Source organism: Larus michahellis, chromosome 2 (assembly GCF_964199755.1).
Source record: "Larus michahellis chromosome 2, bLarMic1.1, whole genome shotgun sequence".
NCBI classification, from domain to species: Eukaryota; Metazoa; Chordata; class Aves; order Charadriiformes; family Laridae; genus Larus; species Larus michahellis.
The window spans coordinates 58,363,814-58,381,751 of NC_133897.1; the positions used below are offsets into that span (position 1 = coordinate 58,363,814).

General features: G+C 44.5%; 1 protein-coding gene across 2 annotated transcripts in view; it reads left to right on the forward strand.

The window, feature by feature from the left end:
- The window catches only part of BLVRA (biliverdin reductase A), a 34,855-nt gene extending 17,376 nt beyond the window's left edge, over positions 1–17,479 (forward strand). Inside the window, exons 1-7 of one of the 2 annotated variants that reach the window (XM_074575632.1) lie at positions 336–470; positions 585–716; positions 2,435–2,554; positions 3,371–3,468; positions 4,865–4,972; positions 8,414–8,585; positions 14,757–17,479. In XM_074575632.1, the coding sequence (XP_074431733.1) occupies positions 598–716; positions 2,435–2,554; positions 3,371–3,468; positions 4,865–4,972; positions 8,414–8,585; positions 14,757–15,030 (891 nt within the window). In that variant the 5' untranslated portion in view covers positions 336–470; positions 585–597 and the 3' untranslated portion in view covers positions 15,031–17,479. Of the gene's footprint in view, positions 1–335; positions 471–584; positions 717–2,434; positions 2,555–3,370; positions 3,469–4,864; positions 4,973–8,413; positions 8,586–14,756 lie in introns of those variants that run through there. The other variant, XM_074575631.1, reaches the window with a different exon arrangement.
- Positions 17,480–17,938: the final 459 nt, after the last annotated feature.

Genomic DNA, 17,938 nt, shown 5'->3' on the forward strand with positions numbered 1-17,938 from the left:
ATCTTGACTGAATTATCAGAGGGTTGGTTGTGTCTTGATATTGTCGGACATGCCAGCGGTTACATGGGGGAAGAAAAGATGCTCTTTGCTTCCTGTTCCAAAGTATTCCGGCTATGCTGCCGCGCGCTGCAAATGTCCGTGTGGCAGCTCAGGGCAGGCTGTGCTGCAGACGCTCAGGAAGTCAGCAGGGTTTATATAAAGCTCTGCTGGGTTTGCAGAACCTTTTGGCTCCTTTCCAGCGTGGAAGCGGCGATATAAATAGAAGAACGGCTCACTTTTGAAGTCTGCCTTCTATTCACGGAAAGGAAGAACTCTGTGCCAGAGCTGTGATCTAATAGCTGTTAAATACTAGTCTCAAGACCAGTCCTATGCCGGGCTGAACCGCTTGACCACATTTCAATGGGATGTGAGAGAGTTCAGTAGTCTATGGCATCACATCTCTGGTAGCTGGTTGCTGACATCTGAAGAAGGTTTGGCTCTATGAAAGCAGAGCTCAAGAGTAATCCATCCTCCCACCTCCCCTCCCCAGCTGCTCCTCTCCCCGCTAAAAGAAAAAAAATGTTGCTTTTTTTTTTTTTCTTCAGTTAGATTAACAAAATGTTTGGGACTGTGGTGGTTGGAGTTGGAATTGCTGGCTTAGCACGGATCCGAGACCTGATGAATCCAATGCCTTCTAGCCCTTCTGAGCACCTGAAACTCTTGGGATTTGTATCCAGGTTAGAAATTTCATTTTAGCATGTTTAATATGGATATTGTAACATTTCTTTCTTCTGGTGCACACGCCTTTCCATGTGGGGGAGTATCATTTGAGGGGGGCAAGGGGTGAATATCCAAAGTTTTCTATTTCTCTTATAATTAAGGCTGTCTGAAAAGGGAAAGTTTATGCAAATATGGCTGTCATTCTGAGTGGCAGCTAGGAAATGAGCACAGAAAGCTTTTCAAGAGGGAGCAAATAGGTTACCTCAGTGAGATACCTTGAAGAAATGACTAAAATGAAAGCTGAGAGACATTCTCGCTGCAGGATCTGTGTGATAAAAAAGAAGTGCAGTTCTGTCTGACTGAAATTTCCTGTAGGTTTAGGACGGTACAGACAACAATGACACTAATGAGCTAATGTCTGCATGACATGTGTAGAAATGTTTAAAAAACACAAGAAGTTTTACAGAGTTTTAAAAAAGTTGTGGTGTTTTTTGTTTTTTTTTTTACAGAAACATGTTGTAAAGCTCCTAATACTGCAACTTCATCATAACATTGTACTTTTTTTTAAATCAGGTGCTGAACCTGTAGATGCCTTTAAAGAAAATCCCTTAATTTAGTACATACAGTAAGGTTGCCTGTTAGAGAACAAGAGTTTTTCTCACTAGCTTGGAGCTGTGGAAATTAAGTGTATACTACTCTCTGCCCCATAACAGCAGAGCATAAAGGTTTTAAACAGTTAGGCAGTACATATATGGATCTCAGACTGTGAATGTATTTTTCCAGCTCTATTTAAGTCATGCAGTCAGGGTTGTTTGAGACTGGAAGGACCCGTTAAGTCATCCAGTTTATGTCCCTGCCGAATACACTCTTGGTTCCCTGATGCCTTTGCTAGTGCTACGACTAGCCTTGAACAACACTAAAGATAGGGCTTCCACTACTTCTGGTGAGAAACAGTGCTGTCGAAATGCAAAATTCGCAGACAGGTTGCTTGGATTTGTTGCCTTGCTCTTTGCATCCCAATCACACGCAGACATGACCAGTCTTTGCTTTCAAATCCTGCTTGTGGCCTACCCTCGTGCCCTCCGTCACCTATCCTTACACTGTCAAGGTGTCTGCTCCAGTTTTTGCTAATGCACAAGGCTTTTGCGGGGAGTGTGTGTGTTTCATTTTCAGGTGGAGACGTACTCAGGGTGGTGGCCAAGAGACCCTTCTCCTTAGCACTGACATGGTGTGCGTGTTGTGAGTTAGGAGCCATCATAGCCGTGCATCTGCTTTGTCCCTCTCCTGCTTATCTGCACTTGTAGTTGCATGTGTCCCTGCCAACTCAAGTGCTTTTGCCTGTGTTTTCCAGCATGCTGAGAGGAAGTTCTCCCCTAAGAGCACTGTCCTCTTTCAAGTCACTGTTTTAAAATGGCTCTTTGGTAGGGATGCTTATTAAAAAAACCCCAAAATACACCAAAACCAAAACCCACTTTACACTTCAATAGTAGGACAGTTTCTGTACTGATACCACCACCCACACACTGGCCCATGTGTTTTGTTCTTTTGTGCACTTCACATCTGTCTGTAAGTCCTCGTGCCCTTCCTGGATCACAAGCTGCCTTTGTTCTACCCCAGTTGAACTCAGTGAGACAGTGGTCCATGGGAACAATTTCTAAGTGCTGCTGCACAACATGTCGTTGGGAAGAATGGATTGTGCTGGTTACACTCTGGTTGTATTTATGCTAATACGCAGGAGAAGTTTTGGCAATATTAATGAGGCCAAGCAGATTAGCCTGGAAGATGCTCTAAGAAGCAAAGAGATACAGGCAGCCTTCATCAGCACAGAGAACAGGAGCCATGAAGAAACCATCAGGTATTTTGAGTTGTTTTGTTTTGTTTTTTTTTTTGCCACCCTTTCCCCTGTAATTTAGCAGCATAGAGGAGCTGCAGGAGGGGATGTGGACACTGGAGGAGAGACTGCCAGACTAGAAGCCTGAAGTGAATGATAGCGAGTTACCTAGAGCACCCAATAAGCCCTGGAAGAGGGTAGGATTCAAGATGCACTCATTTCCCAAGTAATTCCAATTGCGTACCTGTGTTTGATGGACAGGCAACTTAAAACAGGATTCAAAGCCTTTCCTCACAGTTTATATAGAGGAAGGGCACTCCAGTGTCCCACTCCAGCCACTCAAGTGTCTGGAAGTTAGAAATTGCAGTGCTCAATGCTGCAGCATTTTAGTGACTTGCTGTAGGTAAGTAAAGGAATTTTGTGGAAAAAGGAGAATTAAACCCCAGCTTTCCTGGTATTTAAACGTATGTTACAGCCACCACATCATCCTTGCTAGGAAAGTTGCCATTTATTTCTTTTACTCCATGTAGCGCATTTTTCTAGATGTGGCTACCTGTGGGAGAGAGATGATGATCATAGAATCGTAGAATCATTTAGGTTGGAAAATACCCTTGGGATCATCGAGTCCAACCATCATCTCCACTCTACAAAGTTCTCCCTTACACCATTTCCCTTAACACTACGTCTAAATGAGTCTTAAACACATTCAGGGATGGTGACTCCACCACCTCCCTGGGCAGCCTATTCCAGTGTCTAACCACCCTTTCTGTGAAGAATTTTTTCCTAATGTCCAGCCTAGGATGATATACTTTTTAAAGACTGATCTTGTATCTCTTTCAGAATGTTTTTAGAAGCTGGGAAACATGTCCTCGTTGAGTACCCCATGGCTTTGTCTGCTAAGGCGGCCCATGAGCTCTGGGAGATGGCTGAGAAGAAAGGTAACACATTTGTTCTCAAGAGTGTAAACAGCATTACTTGTTGGGTAGCACCAAAGGCATCAAACTCAAAGGCAGGGCTCCAGTCCATTAATAATGACGCACAAGGGAGTATGCCCATCTCACAGATGAGTCAATGTAGGATTTAAGATGTGTGCCAATGGGGAAATAAACACACAAATGTCAATGCTAAGAGTAAGGTACGTTTGCCCTTGGAAAAGCACTGGTCTCTGCTTGTGGCGCTAAGAATGCAGTTAGAAAAGGAAACTTCTGTTGCAGTGATAGTGAAGCACTTCATGAGTGTAGCCATTGTACCTCACTGTCCTCTCTCTCCCTGAAAATAGAACTGTAAACACCTCCCCTGCCTTCTAGCCTTTGTGATGTGCTGGTCACACACAGCTGCTCATGCTATTGTAGGGCAGAAAGGCATCCTTGTTTGAAAGTTGGCTTGTGTCTGAGAAAAATATCTTTATTTCTGGAAAGTGTGTGGTCGCATCCCTGCAGTGCCAAGGATCAGAAGCTGGCAGTTCAGCCGAGGCCAGGGGAGATGTATGGGGCTGCAAGGAAAAGAACAGTGCTGGGCAGGAGCAGAGTGCAAACCTTTTGGACAAGCTGCACTATTTATACCACTGCTTCTTAAAAATTTCCTTTGTGACTTTTGTACTAAAACACCGGAGGTATAGGATTTCTGCTTTGCTGTTTCCCTGTACCCACATCACTTGCTGCCTTGTTGCTAGCCAAATGGCTTCCCATTGAGCAGAATTTATGCCTCTTCTCTCGAAGCAGCAGCGGTTACTGTCAGCAGCCTAAATTGACTGTCCCGGAAGCCTTCCAGAAAAACACCTTTTGAATGAGGGCCACATTCAACGTGTATCGGATAGCCTCTATTCCAAAGTATCCCAATTAATTGCAGTGGAGGGATGTGCTCCTTAATGTATTGTTACAATCTGGGTCTGAGTGTTATGCTATTTTTTTCGCCTCCTTTTTCTTTCCTACTACACTGGGAGGAAAAATGCAGAACAAGGAAATGTGAGGGGAAAGAGGCCAAGAATTAATCCATCTTTTACTTTGAAGACTCATGTTTCATGAGTTGGGTATTAGGTTTTATTACAGAGTTTCTGTTAAACATAGTGGCTACTGTTCCTGTAGTCTCTATATTGGTTGTCTCCTGAAAATCCTTAGCCCAGATTGATGCCTCAGCACAGGACCTGTGTTTGGTTTTCTTCCTGACATTTTGCCAGCCATGCGTGAGAATGTTTCTAAGTGAGTTCCCACTGGTGACTGGCGAAGCCTTTACTGCTTAGACGTGCCTTTGATTCACGCAGAAAGCTCTTATTGAATCTGTCCTGATTTATGGTGTCTTTTTGGGTTTTGTTTGGTTTTTTTTTGTTAATGGCAGATAAAGTCCTCCATGTGGAGCACATTGAACTTCTGACTGAAGAGTACAAGCAGCTGAAAAAAGAAGTGGCTGGGAAAGACCTGGTGAAGGGAACGTTGCATTTCACAGGTCAGTAGCTGTCGGGAAATCGAAGTCCATCTGGATTTGTCTGCTTGCTCCACAGAGATGCCAGTCCTTCCAGGCTTCATTCAGTCCTTTTAGATGAGAGCCTGTCTGTAAACTGACTAGAGACACAGGTATCAGTTCTGGATATTTCCATGAAATTACAGAACTGTCTGGAAAACATCTTTGCCTTAAAAGTTGTCTTCTAGAGGCTGTTGCTTTGCTAATCTCTTTCTGCTATCCGTTGAAGAACGCAAACCCGTGCCTTGTTGTATGGAGGAGAGAGTACATCTTCATCCCTTCTGTACTTTGGTGGTAGCGACCAATTTCTCATTCATATGGGTCTTGGAGAAGAGGATGGGCTCTGAGGAAGCGTCCCAATTTCTAGTGGGGACCTTTAGTGTTCCATACTGGTCTTTGGCCCAGAAGAGCTGGGGAGAGATTTTTGAGCCATTGTTTTCTCCCTGCTTTAGTCGCTTGTTGAATCTACATAAAACCTCCTGTCCTCAACACATCCTGAAAGCTTTGTTGTATATGTACTTTGTGCAGCCTTCTCTGTCATAGCTCACCAACTGATCCATTTCAAAGTTGACCATGTCAACAGCAAGGAGAGGCGGGGGTGTGGCCCTGTATGTTAAGGAGTGTTACGAATGCTTTGAACTTAATGATGGTGATAATGGGGTTGAGTGTTTATGGGTAAGAATCAGGGGCAGGGCTAACAAGGCGGATATCGTAGTAGGAGTCTGTTATAGACCGCCCAATCAGGATGAGGAGGCAGATGAAATATTCTATAAACGGCTGGGAGAAGTCTCAAGATCGCGAGCTCTTGTCCTCGTGGGGGACTTCAACTTGCCGGACATCTGCTGGGAATACAATACAGCAGGGAGGGAACAGTCTAGAAGGTTCCTGGAATGTGCTGGGGATAACTTCCTGACACAGCTAGTGAGAGAGCCAACTAGGGAAGGTGCCCTGCTGGATCTGTTGTTTGTAAATAGGGAAGGTCTTGTGGGGGATGTGAAGGTTGGAGGCTGTCTTGGGAACAGTGACCATGAAATGATAGAGTTTTCAATTCTGCGAGAAGCAAGGAGAGGGGTCAGCAGAACTGCTACCTTGGACTTCCGGAGGGCGGACTTTGGGCTTTTCAGGAGCCTGGTTGACAAAGTCCCCTGGGAGGCAGTCCTCCAGGGCAAAGGAGCCCAGGAAGCCTGGATGATTTTCAAGAAGGAAGTCTTAAAGGCGCAGGAGCAGTCTGTCCCCATGTGCCAGAAGACAAGCCGTCGGGGAAAAAGGCCGGCCTGGCTAAACAGGGAGCTAGTGTTACAACTTAGGGAAAAAAAGAGGATCTATGGCCTCTGGAAGGAAGGGCAGGCCACTCAAGACGACTACAAAGAGGTAGTTAAGCTATGTAGGGAAAAAATCAGGAGGGCTAAAGCCCAGCTGGAGCTAAACCTGGCTTCTGTTGTCAAGGACAACAAAAAAAGCTTCTATAAATATATTAGCAATAGGAAGAGGACTAAGGATTATCTCTGTCCTCTAGTAGATGGGGCCGGCAACATAGTGACCAAGGATGAGGAAAAGGCTGAGGTACTTAATGAAGTCTTTGCCTCAGTCTTCAGCAGTAGGACCAGTTGTTCCCTGAGCACCCAGACCCCTGAACTAGAAGACAGGGATGGGGAGCAGAATGAAGCCCCTCTAATCCAAAGGGAAATGGTGAGGGACCTGCTTCAGCACCTGGAGGTGCACAAATCTATGGGGCCGGATGGGATCCACCCAAGGGTATTGAAAGAGCTGGCGGAGGTGCTCGCCAGGCCACTTGGTATCATTTATGAGCAGTCCTGGACAACCGGGGAGGTCCCAGCTGACTGGAGGTTAGCAAATGTGACACCCATCCACAAGAAGGGCCGGAAGGAGGATCCGGGGAACTACAGGCCAGTCAGTCTGACCTCGGTGCCTGGGAAGGTCATGGAACAGATCCTCCTCAGTGCCATTACACGGCACATGCAGGAGAACAGGGTGATCAGGCCCAGTCAGCATGGGTTTGTGAAGGGCAGGTCATGCCTATCTAACCTAATATCCTTCTATGATAAGGTGACCCACTTAGTGGATGAGGGAAAAGCTGTGGATGTTATCTACTTGGATTTTTGCAAAGCTTTTGACACTGTTTCCCACAGCATTCTCCTGGAGAAACTGGCTGCTCATGGCCTGGACAGGTGTACTCTTCGCTGGGTAAAAAACTGGCTGGATGGCCGTGCCCAGAGAGTGGTGGTGAATGGAGTTAAATCCAGTTGGTGTCCAGTCACAAGTGGTGTCCCCCAGGGTTCGGTGCTGGGGCCGGTTCTCTTTAATATCTTTATCAATGATCTGGATGAAGGGATTGAATGCACCCTCAGTAAGTTCGCAGATGACACTAAACTGGGCGGGCGTGTTGATCTGCTTGAGGGTAGGTTGGCTCTGCAGAGGGATCTGGACAGGCTGGACCGATGGGCTGAGACCAATGGTATGAGGTTCAACAAGGCCAAATGCCGGGTCCTGCACTTGGGACACAACAACCCCATGCAGCGCTACAGGATTGGGGCAGAGTGGCTTGAAAGCAGCCCGGCAGAAAAGGACCTGGGGGTGTTGGTTGACAGCCGGCTGAATATGAGCCAGCAGTGTGCCCAGGTGGCCAAGAAGGCCAACAGCATCCTAGCCTGTATCAGGAATAGTGTGGTGAGCCGGACTAGGGAAGTGATCATCCCCCTGTACTCGGCACTGGTGAGGCCCCACCTCGAGTACTGCGTTCAGTTTTGGGCCCCTCGCTACAAGAGGGACATTGAGGTGTTGGAGCGTGTCCAGAGAAGGGCTACAAAGCTGGTGAGGGGCCTGGAGGACAAACCTTATGAGGAACGACTGAGGGAGCTGGGGTTGTTTAGCCTGGAGAAGAGGAGGCTGAGGGGAGACCTTATCACCCTCTACAACTACCTGAAAGGAGGTTGTAGAGAGATGGGGGCTGACCTCTTCTCCCTGGTGACAAGTGATAGGACAAGGGGAAACGGGTTCAAGTTACGTCAGGGGAGGTTTAGATTAGATATTAGGAGACATTTTTTCACTGAAAGGGTTATTAAACATTGGAATAGGTTGCCCAGGGAGGTGGTGGATTCACCATCTCTGGAGGTGTTTAAAAAAAGAGTAGATGGGGCACTGAGGGACATGGTTTAGAAGTGGCTCTTGTCAGGGTAGGCTAAAGGTTGGACTCGATGATCTTAAAGGTCCCTTCCAACCTCAACAATTCTATGATTCTATTCTATGATTCTATGTTTGTTGATTTTCCTACTCAGTCCATCCACTCACGACGTTTCTACACCCTGGTCTCTAAGCCTGCAACACTGCAGTTTCTTCAGCCTTTCCTATGTGGAGGACATTATTCTCTTTCCCATTTCTCAAGATTTTCTGCTGTTGTTACACCAGGTAGCGTCCTCGATGAAAACAAAACAGGATTTCCAGCTTTCAGTGGAATTGCCCGACTGACTTGGCTGATTGACCTCTTTGGAGATCTCACTGTTACTTCTGCCACCAGAGAACTGCAGAAGGATAAGAATTATTCCAGAATGACTGTTCATTTTCAGACGGCAAACAAGAAGTGAGTAATGGCCATGGCAGCAGGTGAGCCAGGCAGCTTGGGTATCATCTGCAGGAGTTCTGCATCTGCTCTTCCTCTTGTAGAAACAGAATGGGTGGATGCTGGCATGAAAGTGTGTAAGAGAAACAGACCTGAATGTGCTTCCTTTAGTCATCACGGTAGAAAGAGCCACCACCAAACAATGTCTGCTGAGGAGCACAAGGTGGTTTGAATTGCTCTTTGCTGATGTCTGAATGTGAGAATGGGCCCATAAAGCATTTTACCATGCCCAAGACTGAAATATCCTTCTCTTGCACTCAGAAAAATTGTTCAGAGGCAGGATATTTTTTGTTTAGCAACAGACATTCTAATTGTATGTTGAAAGCTAACCTTTCTTTAAAGGTTGAAAATATATGACTGTTTGAAAAGGTAATGTGCTAGTCATAATACTTAGCTTATAGCATTAATGCTTGTGCTAATATGTAGTAGTAGCTGGAGGTTAACATAAAATTGCACATTTCGAGCAGAAGTATAATGAACGACTGAAAGGCCAATGTGGAAAATTTGCTCTTGACTAATGCCTGCTCCACAGTCCTGAAGTTTCTTTGATTTTTTCTGAGTAGGGCATCAGTCTGTCTCCCATTTCTTGTCATTTTGCTTTTGTTGCGTATGTGTGTCAGACAAAATTCAGCAGCCAGGATTACTTGTAATTTTTTCTAGTCGTTGCAGTCTGACTTTCTTGCAGAAAACTCTTTGGTGATGCATTTTATGATAATGAGTTTGATCTCCCATTTACTATATGATAGCAATAGCCTTGCTATCAAATAGCGTTTCGTACTTTGGATTGAGTACTCAACTTTGTCCAAAGTCTGGTGGTGTATTTTGCTGGAAACTCTCCAGTCTGGTCATTCTGGGCCATCCGCATGGAGGTCAAGTCCTTTCAGTTGGGTTGAAGTTACTTATGAGGGCAGTTTACTGCATGCATAGGTGCAACTTGAGAATTGGCTGACATGAAAAGATATAGAGAAGTTACCCAAGCGCTGTATGTTTGCTAGGACATAGGAACAGTGATGGAACAATTTGTTTGTTTCCCTTCACTCCTATTTTCTGGTTTTTCTGTATAGTGCACACTGCCTTTGAGCCAGATGACCCCCTCATAGGCGTATGACAAGAGGCAGATGAGAAGACTGGGGAGAGCAAGGGACCCCATGGGAAAATATTCTGGCCTGTCTTCATTTGTAATAAATTATCCTTTTTTTTGTGTTGCACACATATGGAACACTTAAAACAAAAACAAACCAAAAAAGAAAAAGACACTAAACGTGAATGCTTACTTCTTGAAGAATTTTAGATAAGCTTATTGTTTAAAAAGTAATAACCTGAAGGACTAGCTATTTGAGGAGTGAATAATCAGGGCTCATTCGAACTGTTAGTTTCACACCATTGTTACTTAAGCATTTTAGCAGTCAGTCCTACAAAGCCCACTGCAGTTTATCGAGGGATTAGCATCTTCTCTTAGCAGTCTTCCTCTCTCTTTAAATAAAACATCATTTCTAATTCCCTTTAAAATGCAGTTGTGAGAGGACAGAACTCTGTATACAAGCTCTGTTTACCCTCTTAGCAATTTGCCAGTAACACGAGTAGCTGTAAAGATCTATATAGAATGAAATTTTGAACTAATTCCAGCAGGTGGAACTAGCGGGTGGCTTAAACGTTTCCCTGGCTGTCCTGTCTCCTAGGTAGTTCTTGGCTGCTATGTGTGATATTTGCTACATACAGAACTGTTTCTGGATTGCTGTTTTTTTCCTGCTCTACACCACTAACAGATACCTGCTTTTCTTAGCCCCCTACTAGCTATTTGCATGGGTCAGTAAAGTGTTTTGTCACCATGAGTGTTTTAATGACCTCAGGGACAGTCAGCTTTATGCCTCTGGGATAATTTACGCCGACTGGAAAGTTACATAGTGTTCCTGTATTTTGTTCGGTGGCGGGGCCATATTTCCTGCTGACCTTCCCCCATTGACGTCAGTGGAGTTACAGCAGTAGAGAATTTGGCCCACTCTTCATCAAGTGAAGTTATGGCCCGGCCATGGTGGTGGTGTTGCAGCTCTAATTTGCCCGACCTTTATTTTGCTGAAGGATGGGAAAGGTCTGCACTTTTCCTGAGAGCTCTCTCATCCTTTTTTTTTGAAAGACAAGAATACGCTAACCTTGAGAAATGAGGTTAATTCAGCCTATTTTCTGCCTTGGAAAATACAGCAGGTGCAGAACGCAGCAGCCTGTGTTCTGGTTGTTAAGCAGGGATTTGTGCAAAGGCTATAGTCTGCCTCCACTGCACAGCCCGCACTGGCTGCTCATCTGTCTCTGGGTGCATTTTGGAGATGTGTTGTTAACGCCTGATGCCCAGCTATCTGAGAGATGACCTCTGCCTCTGTTGTGTTTCCAAGGCAGTGGAGCTGACAGCCTCTCTGCGATAAAACATTGGGCAATCCGGGAAAAGCCAAACCTCTACTGACAGCACGGCTGGTTTGGGACTGCATTTCCTGTCCCAGGATTACAGAGCTTGCATTCAGTAAATGTCAAAAATGAATTTTTAGTGTGAGCTGGAGAGGTAATGATTTGGGCAATGTCTCTTTTGATGTTAACTAGGGGTAGAGTCTAATTGTCCAATTCCCATCTGAGGTAAGGTAGCCCTTTTTTTGGTTGCATGGTAAACGAAATATATTGGCATTTTCAAGGTGTGAGAAGGAAGATGTTTAAAAGAAATTGAAGACATTTTCTGAACACATATTCTGTCAATAAATGTTTGAAATTATTTTTGTATTGAGATCTAAGCCTACAAAGTCTGAAAAAAAACCCTTCAAATTGAGCATCCATAAAAAATCATGTAATACATGCTTTCTGCAGAAGTTGCTGCGCAAAATATTAAGTTGAGTGTACCCAAAATTCTTTTGAGCATGTAACGAGCTTAATTCTTCTGCAGGTATGAGGAGTGTTCACTTCATTTTGGTTTATTTAACTAGGACAGTCCAACTAGGGCCACTCATTATTTGAAGAAACAGGGAATTGGAAAAGCAGAAAGTCCCTTCCAATCTCTGAATGTAATGTCACTAGGAGAGCTCTGCCAGTCTAAAATCTGGAAAGACAAAATTATCATTAAAAAGTCGGGATGGTTTCTTCACTGCAGATAGTGCTTGCTTTGTAAAAAGTCTGTGTAAAAGCAAGTTGTTAGCGTTTGGTTAAACTTTCTTTTTATTCTTTAACTGGCCAACATATTTAAAGGGGCTTTATTCAGTTACCAAAACCACTGCATTTGTTTCTCCTAAGTAACACTACTAACAGTTCTAAATAACTAACTACATCCGTAGCCAGATAATACTTTGATACAGATCTTTAATGAAAATGGGTAAATTACCTATTGAAAAAAACAGCAGTTCTTCACAATTTTCTGACATAAAATACAAACTTGTTTCTTATGCTACAAAATTGCTTAAATAATGGGCAGGCTTGCAGCGTACTTATCTTTATAGCAAAAAAGGGACTAATTTTAGTGTAGTGGTTGTTAATTAACATGTTTTGGTTACCAAACAAGTAGAATCAGCCTCTCTCTAGGTAAATAACTAAAAATCCAATCACAGAAGATAAATCTATTAGTAAACCCAACATTTTCCTGCTCACTGATCAAAATCAGTCAATTTAATCACTTTGATTAAATTGTGCCTGCTCTGTATGATTGTGCTTCTGGTTCAGTGGCTTCCCCAAGCTAGAGGAGAAGACAAAATACCCCTGAGCCTGGTCATTGGTGTGCGTCTGCTCTAGATCACCCCAGGGAGGTGACCCTGCATTGACACTGCCTGTTTTGGATCATGTAATGGACTCTATTACATGGTGGGGATCTTTGCTTATGCCTGCCCAGTGGTTTCTTCATACCTGCCTACCTGAGATAAAGCAGCTTTGAATAACTGGCCCGAACCCTCTGTTGCTGTTTACTGTCATAAGAACACAAAACTGGCTCTGTCGAGTCAGAGCAAAGCCCAGCTTGCTCCGTGGCCTGCCTCTGACTGAGGTCAATAGCCAGCACCTCGGGGAAGGAGGATGAGAACATAGAAAACACCGAGTGATATGGCCATCAACCACCCTTCTGGCCTGCAGCGACACGTAGCCCTTGGGACTTCCTGAAATGCATGATGTCTTTGCATTTATTAGTCCTCTGAGGACTTTTTATGGGGTGCATTTTTGCAGGCTGTGATTTGAGTCCTTTTTTTTTTTTTTTTTTTTAACTCCAGTTGTTTTATTCTGTTCAGCCAGGTTCATCTGGCTTAATTTGTAGGGTGTGTATGCAGCAGTACAGGTGAGCAAAGAATCATCGATACAATGATCTGAATACAGAAACTGGATCCTAAAGCATAAAAGATGAGAGGTGCAGAATCATTAAGCTGAATGCTCTGCAGAGTGTGTTCAGGCTAGACTGACAAGGACTTTCTTTCCAGACCTAATGATATTGAAGATTTAATGGGCAGTACTTGGAGACAGAATTTATTCTTCCATGCTATTGATGCCCTCGTAATTTGTGAGTGGCAGACTAAAGTGGGCCATAAAGGACTGTGGAAAGGCCATCAATAACCAAGTAAGAAAAATAATGTGCATCCTCTAAACACAGGCAGTAGTGAGTGCTGATGAATGAGCTGCAGAAAGGCAATGGCATGGTTTAGGCGGTTGACAAAAGAGCAGGACGGGAGGATCGTGGCTGTGTTGAGGACCATTCCTCAAAGCCTCTGCAAGCATTTGCAGTGGTGGGCCAGAGAGTCTGTGAAGACCTCTGAAGTGATGCAGCACCTCCCATGGCTCCTCTTTCCTCAGCCAAGCTGGGAAGTTGGGGAGGAAAGTGCAAGGACCTGTGAGCTATGCCAGTTGATAGCCAGCAGCACCGATACTTGGCTTGGAGGCTGTGGCTATCACATCGGCATGAGACAGGACTTTGCTCTGATTAAGAAAGACCTGCCTGAGAGTCTGTGTAACAGAGACAGGCAAAATTGACATCTTCTGGTGTAATCTCTAGGATTGACTCGGTGCGCCCAGTGAAGAGAAAGAAACGTATTTGAAAAGTTCAGAGAGAGTGTGGCCGGTTTTGGGCCCCTCACCACAAAAGAGACACTGAGGTGCTGGAGCGGGTCCAGAGAAGGGCAATGAAGCTGGTGAGGGGTCTGGAGAACAAGACTTACGAGGAGCAGCTGAGGGAACTGGGGTTGTTCAGCCTGGAGAAAAGGAGGCTGAGGGGAGACCTCACCGCTCTCTACAACTACCTGAAAGGAGGGTGTAGAGAGGTGGGGTCGGTCTCTTCACCTAATTAACAGGCGATAGGACAAGAGGAAATGGCCTCAAGTTGCGCCAGGGGAGGTTTAGACTGGATATTGGGAAAAATTTTTACAGTGAAAGGGTTATTTAAGCATTGGAACAGGCTGCCCAGGGAGGTGGTTGAGGCACCATCCCTGGAGGTATTTGAAAGACGGGTAGACAGTGCTCAGAGATACAGTTTAGATTAGTGATGGTTTTTGTCAGAGTTTGGTTGATGGTTGGACTAGATGATCTGAAAGGTCTGTTCCAACCTAGGCGATTTTATGACTCTGAGTATAGACGATAGTGTCTGCATGAGTGATCTTGTCATCTGTTCAGCCCATCCTAAAGGGCTGGTGTTCAGCTTGCACAGTAGCACCTGGGTTGTCAGTACGTATCTGAGTGACTATTCTTGCTGGAGGAATAAGCAGACATTGAGGGCTGTGTGAGTTTAGCTGTGATTGAATCATGCACAAGATATTTGGATGTTTAACTGCACTTTCCATCCGAGTCTACAAACAAACAGATTAAACTTCCTTCTTCCCTGTGAGATGGCTAGGCACTGCTGGCTTCCCTTTGTACCTAAGGAAAACAAAGCTGGAGAGAGCTTAGATGGTGTGCTGAAAGTCCTGGCATGAAGCAGTGGCAGAGTTAAGACTATTACCTGGTGTTCAGCTTCGTAACCACAAGGCATGTTGGTCAGAACATGTTACCTGAATATGCAATGACTGAAATTTAAAAATGGTGCACTTATAAGGGCATTTTCTGTAAATGCTGAGGGGAAAAAAAGCATAAACTATAACTGTTGATTCCATTTCTTCATAAATACTCTTCTTTTTCTCTGCTTTTCCCCCCTAGACCTCTGACTTGGATTGAAGAAAGGGGACCAGGGATGAGACGTGAAAAGAAAATCAACTTCTGTTTCACAAGTGGTTGCCTGGAGAACTTCCCTCAAGCTCCGAGGTCTGCTGTGGGCCTTTTCATGCAGGATCAGAACCTCTTTGCTAAAAAACTGCTGGGCCAGGTATCCAAGGAGGAGCTGGCTGCTGAGAAGTGGCGAATTTTGAGGTGTCTTGACCTAGCTGAGGTGATCCAGCAGCACTGTGAACAGCCAGAGAAAATCTGTTCCTGAGACTGCTCTTAGGGAAGGAGGGACGCGGCAGATGGGAAAGCTGTAGGGCTAGAGCTCACTGTTGCCATCAAGCAGTTACTATTTCTGTTTCCTTACCTTCTTTGTGACTAGTTGTGACTCCTAGGCTCTCTGGGTGGGCTGGAGAGCCTGGGCTATACCCTGTGCCTTCTGGTGTGTGCCAGAACAAAGCGACATTACCCTGCTCCAGTGCATTGCCGACCTTCCGGGCAGATAGGAACCTAGCAGCAACAAGCTTTCCTGTGGTTGCCTCCACTCGATTCACTTGGAAATGTCCCTGAGAGCACATCCTGGAGGACTGCAAATACTAGACATGATTTTACCTCCTGAGGGTTTTTTTTTTTTCCCCCCTCTATTCAGATACGTCTGAAAATGGGATGTGTCTCATTTAGTACTATTCATTAGAAGTATTAGCTAGAATGAAGTTCTTAGTGAGTTTTCCACCTCTTTACTTGATCTGCAGAACTTGTGCCACCACAGTCCTGACCGTTTCTTCCAGACGCCCTGAATTGTTCTGTGTGTTTGCTCTAATTAGTAGTTGTGCCTGTTTGTTGTTGTTTTGGTTTTTGGTTGGTTGCTTTTTTTTTTTTTTTCACATTGGAAATCATCTGCCTTCAAACAGAATCTACATTGGTATCAAACCAGAAGAGAAGAAATATCTTGTCTCTTGGTAGATGCCATGTTGAGTTCACTCACTTAATTTCTCTGGTGTCCTGTGCCAACATAGAAATCTTTTTTCCAGCAGAGATTAGAGTAGTAACTAACACGTGGCCTGCCTGCTTTCTACTGAATCTAAATGTTTTTCTTTTTTTTTTTTTTTTTTTTTTGTACTGGAAGCAGCATGTTATTGTCCTTCATTTGTGTTCTGTATCTAATTCAGCATGTGAATGGATCACTGCTAAAAATAATATACATCATGACTTTAAGAAAAAAAACCCCACCTAACGCGCTCCTGGAAACAGTGAAATTCATTTGAAATAGTGATAAAATTAGAATAGAACTGTGGAAAATGGAGCAATTTGCAAATACAGCCATGCGGTTACGGCGTATGACACCTGTGGGGATGGGTCTTTAGCATTTTACGGTAGTCCCACGGTCACGTATGAAGGCATTATCACTTCCCTAAAGAAACATTTTAGTTTGTAGGAAAAGCCTAAACAGTGCACAAAACTATGAGCAGTTCCTCTCTTTGCCTTTTACTTTCGAATTACAGCATCTGCCGGTGCTATGTTAATATAGCAGCAAACTTCAGTCTGCACAGTTGTTCTTTTAAGCACAGAACCATCATTTCTTTTTTACGTTATCACTTGAGCAATTTTCAACGAGGGAGCATAAATGTTGTGAACGTGTACGTAATTACAGCCAGTCAATATTGATGGAGACAGTCTTCCTTTAGGTAAATCATGTTCATTCAGAAGTTGGATACAGTTCAGTTAGTTTGAAATAGGGAAAGAAAGGCTGTGTATTTTTTCCCAAATCAGTCACATTTTAGAAGCAACTGGATCTTGATGGATTCTGCATGCGATTTTTTTTTTTTTTTTTTTTAAATTTACTCTATTTGTTAAAATCGGCGAAAAGCCTCCTATTGACTTCAATGGATTGAAACTCATGTGTGTTGCCAGCAGATTTGTGTGGGCAGATTGTGTGCTCGTCCACCCAAATGGACGCCTTACTGAGCATTTGCAGGGACTTCTTTACCAAGGTGGTGGACGTTGCCTGAGCAGATCGGATGCTGTATGAGGGGAAAAAGTGGGTTTGTGGCAAAATGCAAAAAGTCTGTCTGGGATCGAAATGAAATTAAAATCTCTGTATATCTATCCGCTATGTATGGCACCACACAAGAGGTCCTGTTACTTGACAAACTCCTCAGCTGTGAATATGGGGTGAATACCACTTGTTTACGTGCTAATTTACAACGGGTAACTGGGGAGGGAGGGCAAAGGGAAGGGAGATTCACACTCCCCATTTATAGGCATCAAAATTAGCCACCACGTCACCCTGGGCACACGCTGCAGTTGCTGGTGAGAGCAGCATTCCTCTAAGAAAAGGGGATTAAATTCATGGGAGCTCTGTAGAGCAGCAGTATAACATCATGCAGTGAATCACCCTCTGGAGAAGCTTGTTTCTATAGAGAGCGCCTGGGGAAATTAGCTGGTTAATTTGAGCTACGGAAGGCAGATGCCTAAAGCTGGATATCCCGCGCTATCCTCCGTCCCCCTCCCATTCCTCCCAGCTAACCTGCTTGCCTACTCCTGTCTACCCTGCTGCTGGGAGCCTGCAGCGTTCAAATGGCTTTTCCTTCAGCCCTGTAAATTTGCTGAGGTACCGCGATGGTTTGTATATGAGAGCTACTGGATGTCAAGCTTTAAACGTACGTATTGTTTAACCAGATGTCGAACTCACCAATAAAATATTGGAGCTCTTAATCATTCCCTTTAGTTCCTGTTGTCTTTCATTAGCAGTTCCCATTGCCGTTGCTGAAAGCGGCTCTGTCCTGACCGGTTCTTTTCTCCCCTTTTGCTCCTTGAACCCTGTGAAATCCTGCTGGCGACTACAGGCTGTCATCCTATCCTAAAGCCCTCGACTGCGTCCCTCTCCCGTTTCAAAGTTTTGAATACAAGTGTGGTGGGGTATGTGACCTTATCTCAACTCGTGAGCCCTCCCACAAAATTCCTGCCCTTCCGGTCCCATCTGACTCCTGCCCGGGAGTGCTGGCGAGTCTAAATCTCAGCTGCACGCTTCCAGTTTCCCATTCAACAACCAGTGTATTTGAGCAACCTTTTTGAATCTGCTAAGTAGAATCTGAAATGGGTGTTGAAATGGGTCTTTTGGTGGTTTTAATAAACTGCTTTATCATAGCAGAACTACTATCAGAAGAATTTTTGAGATA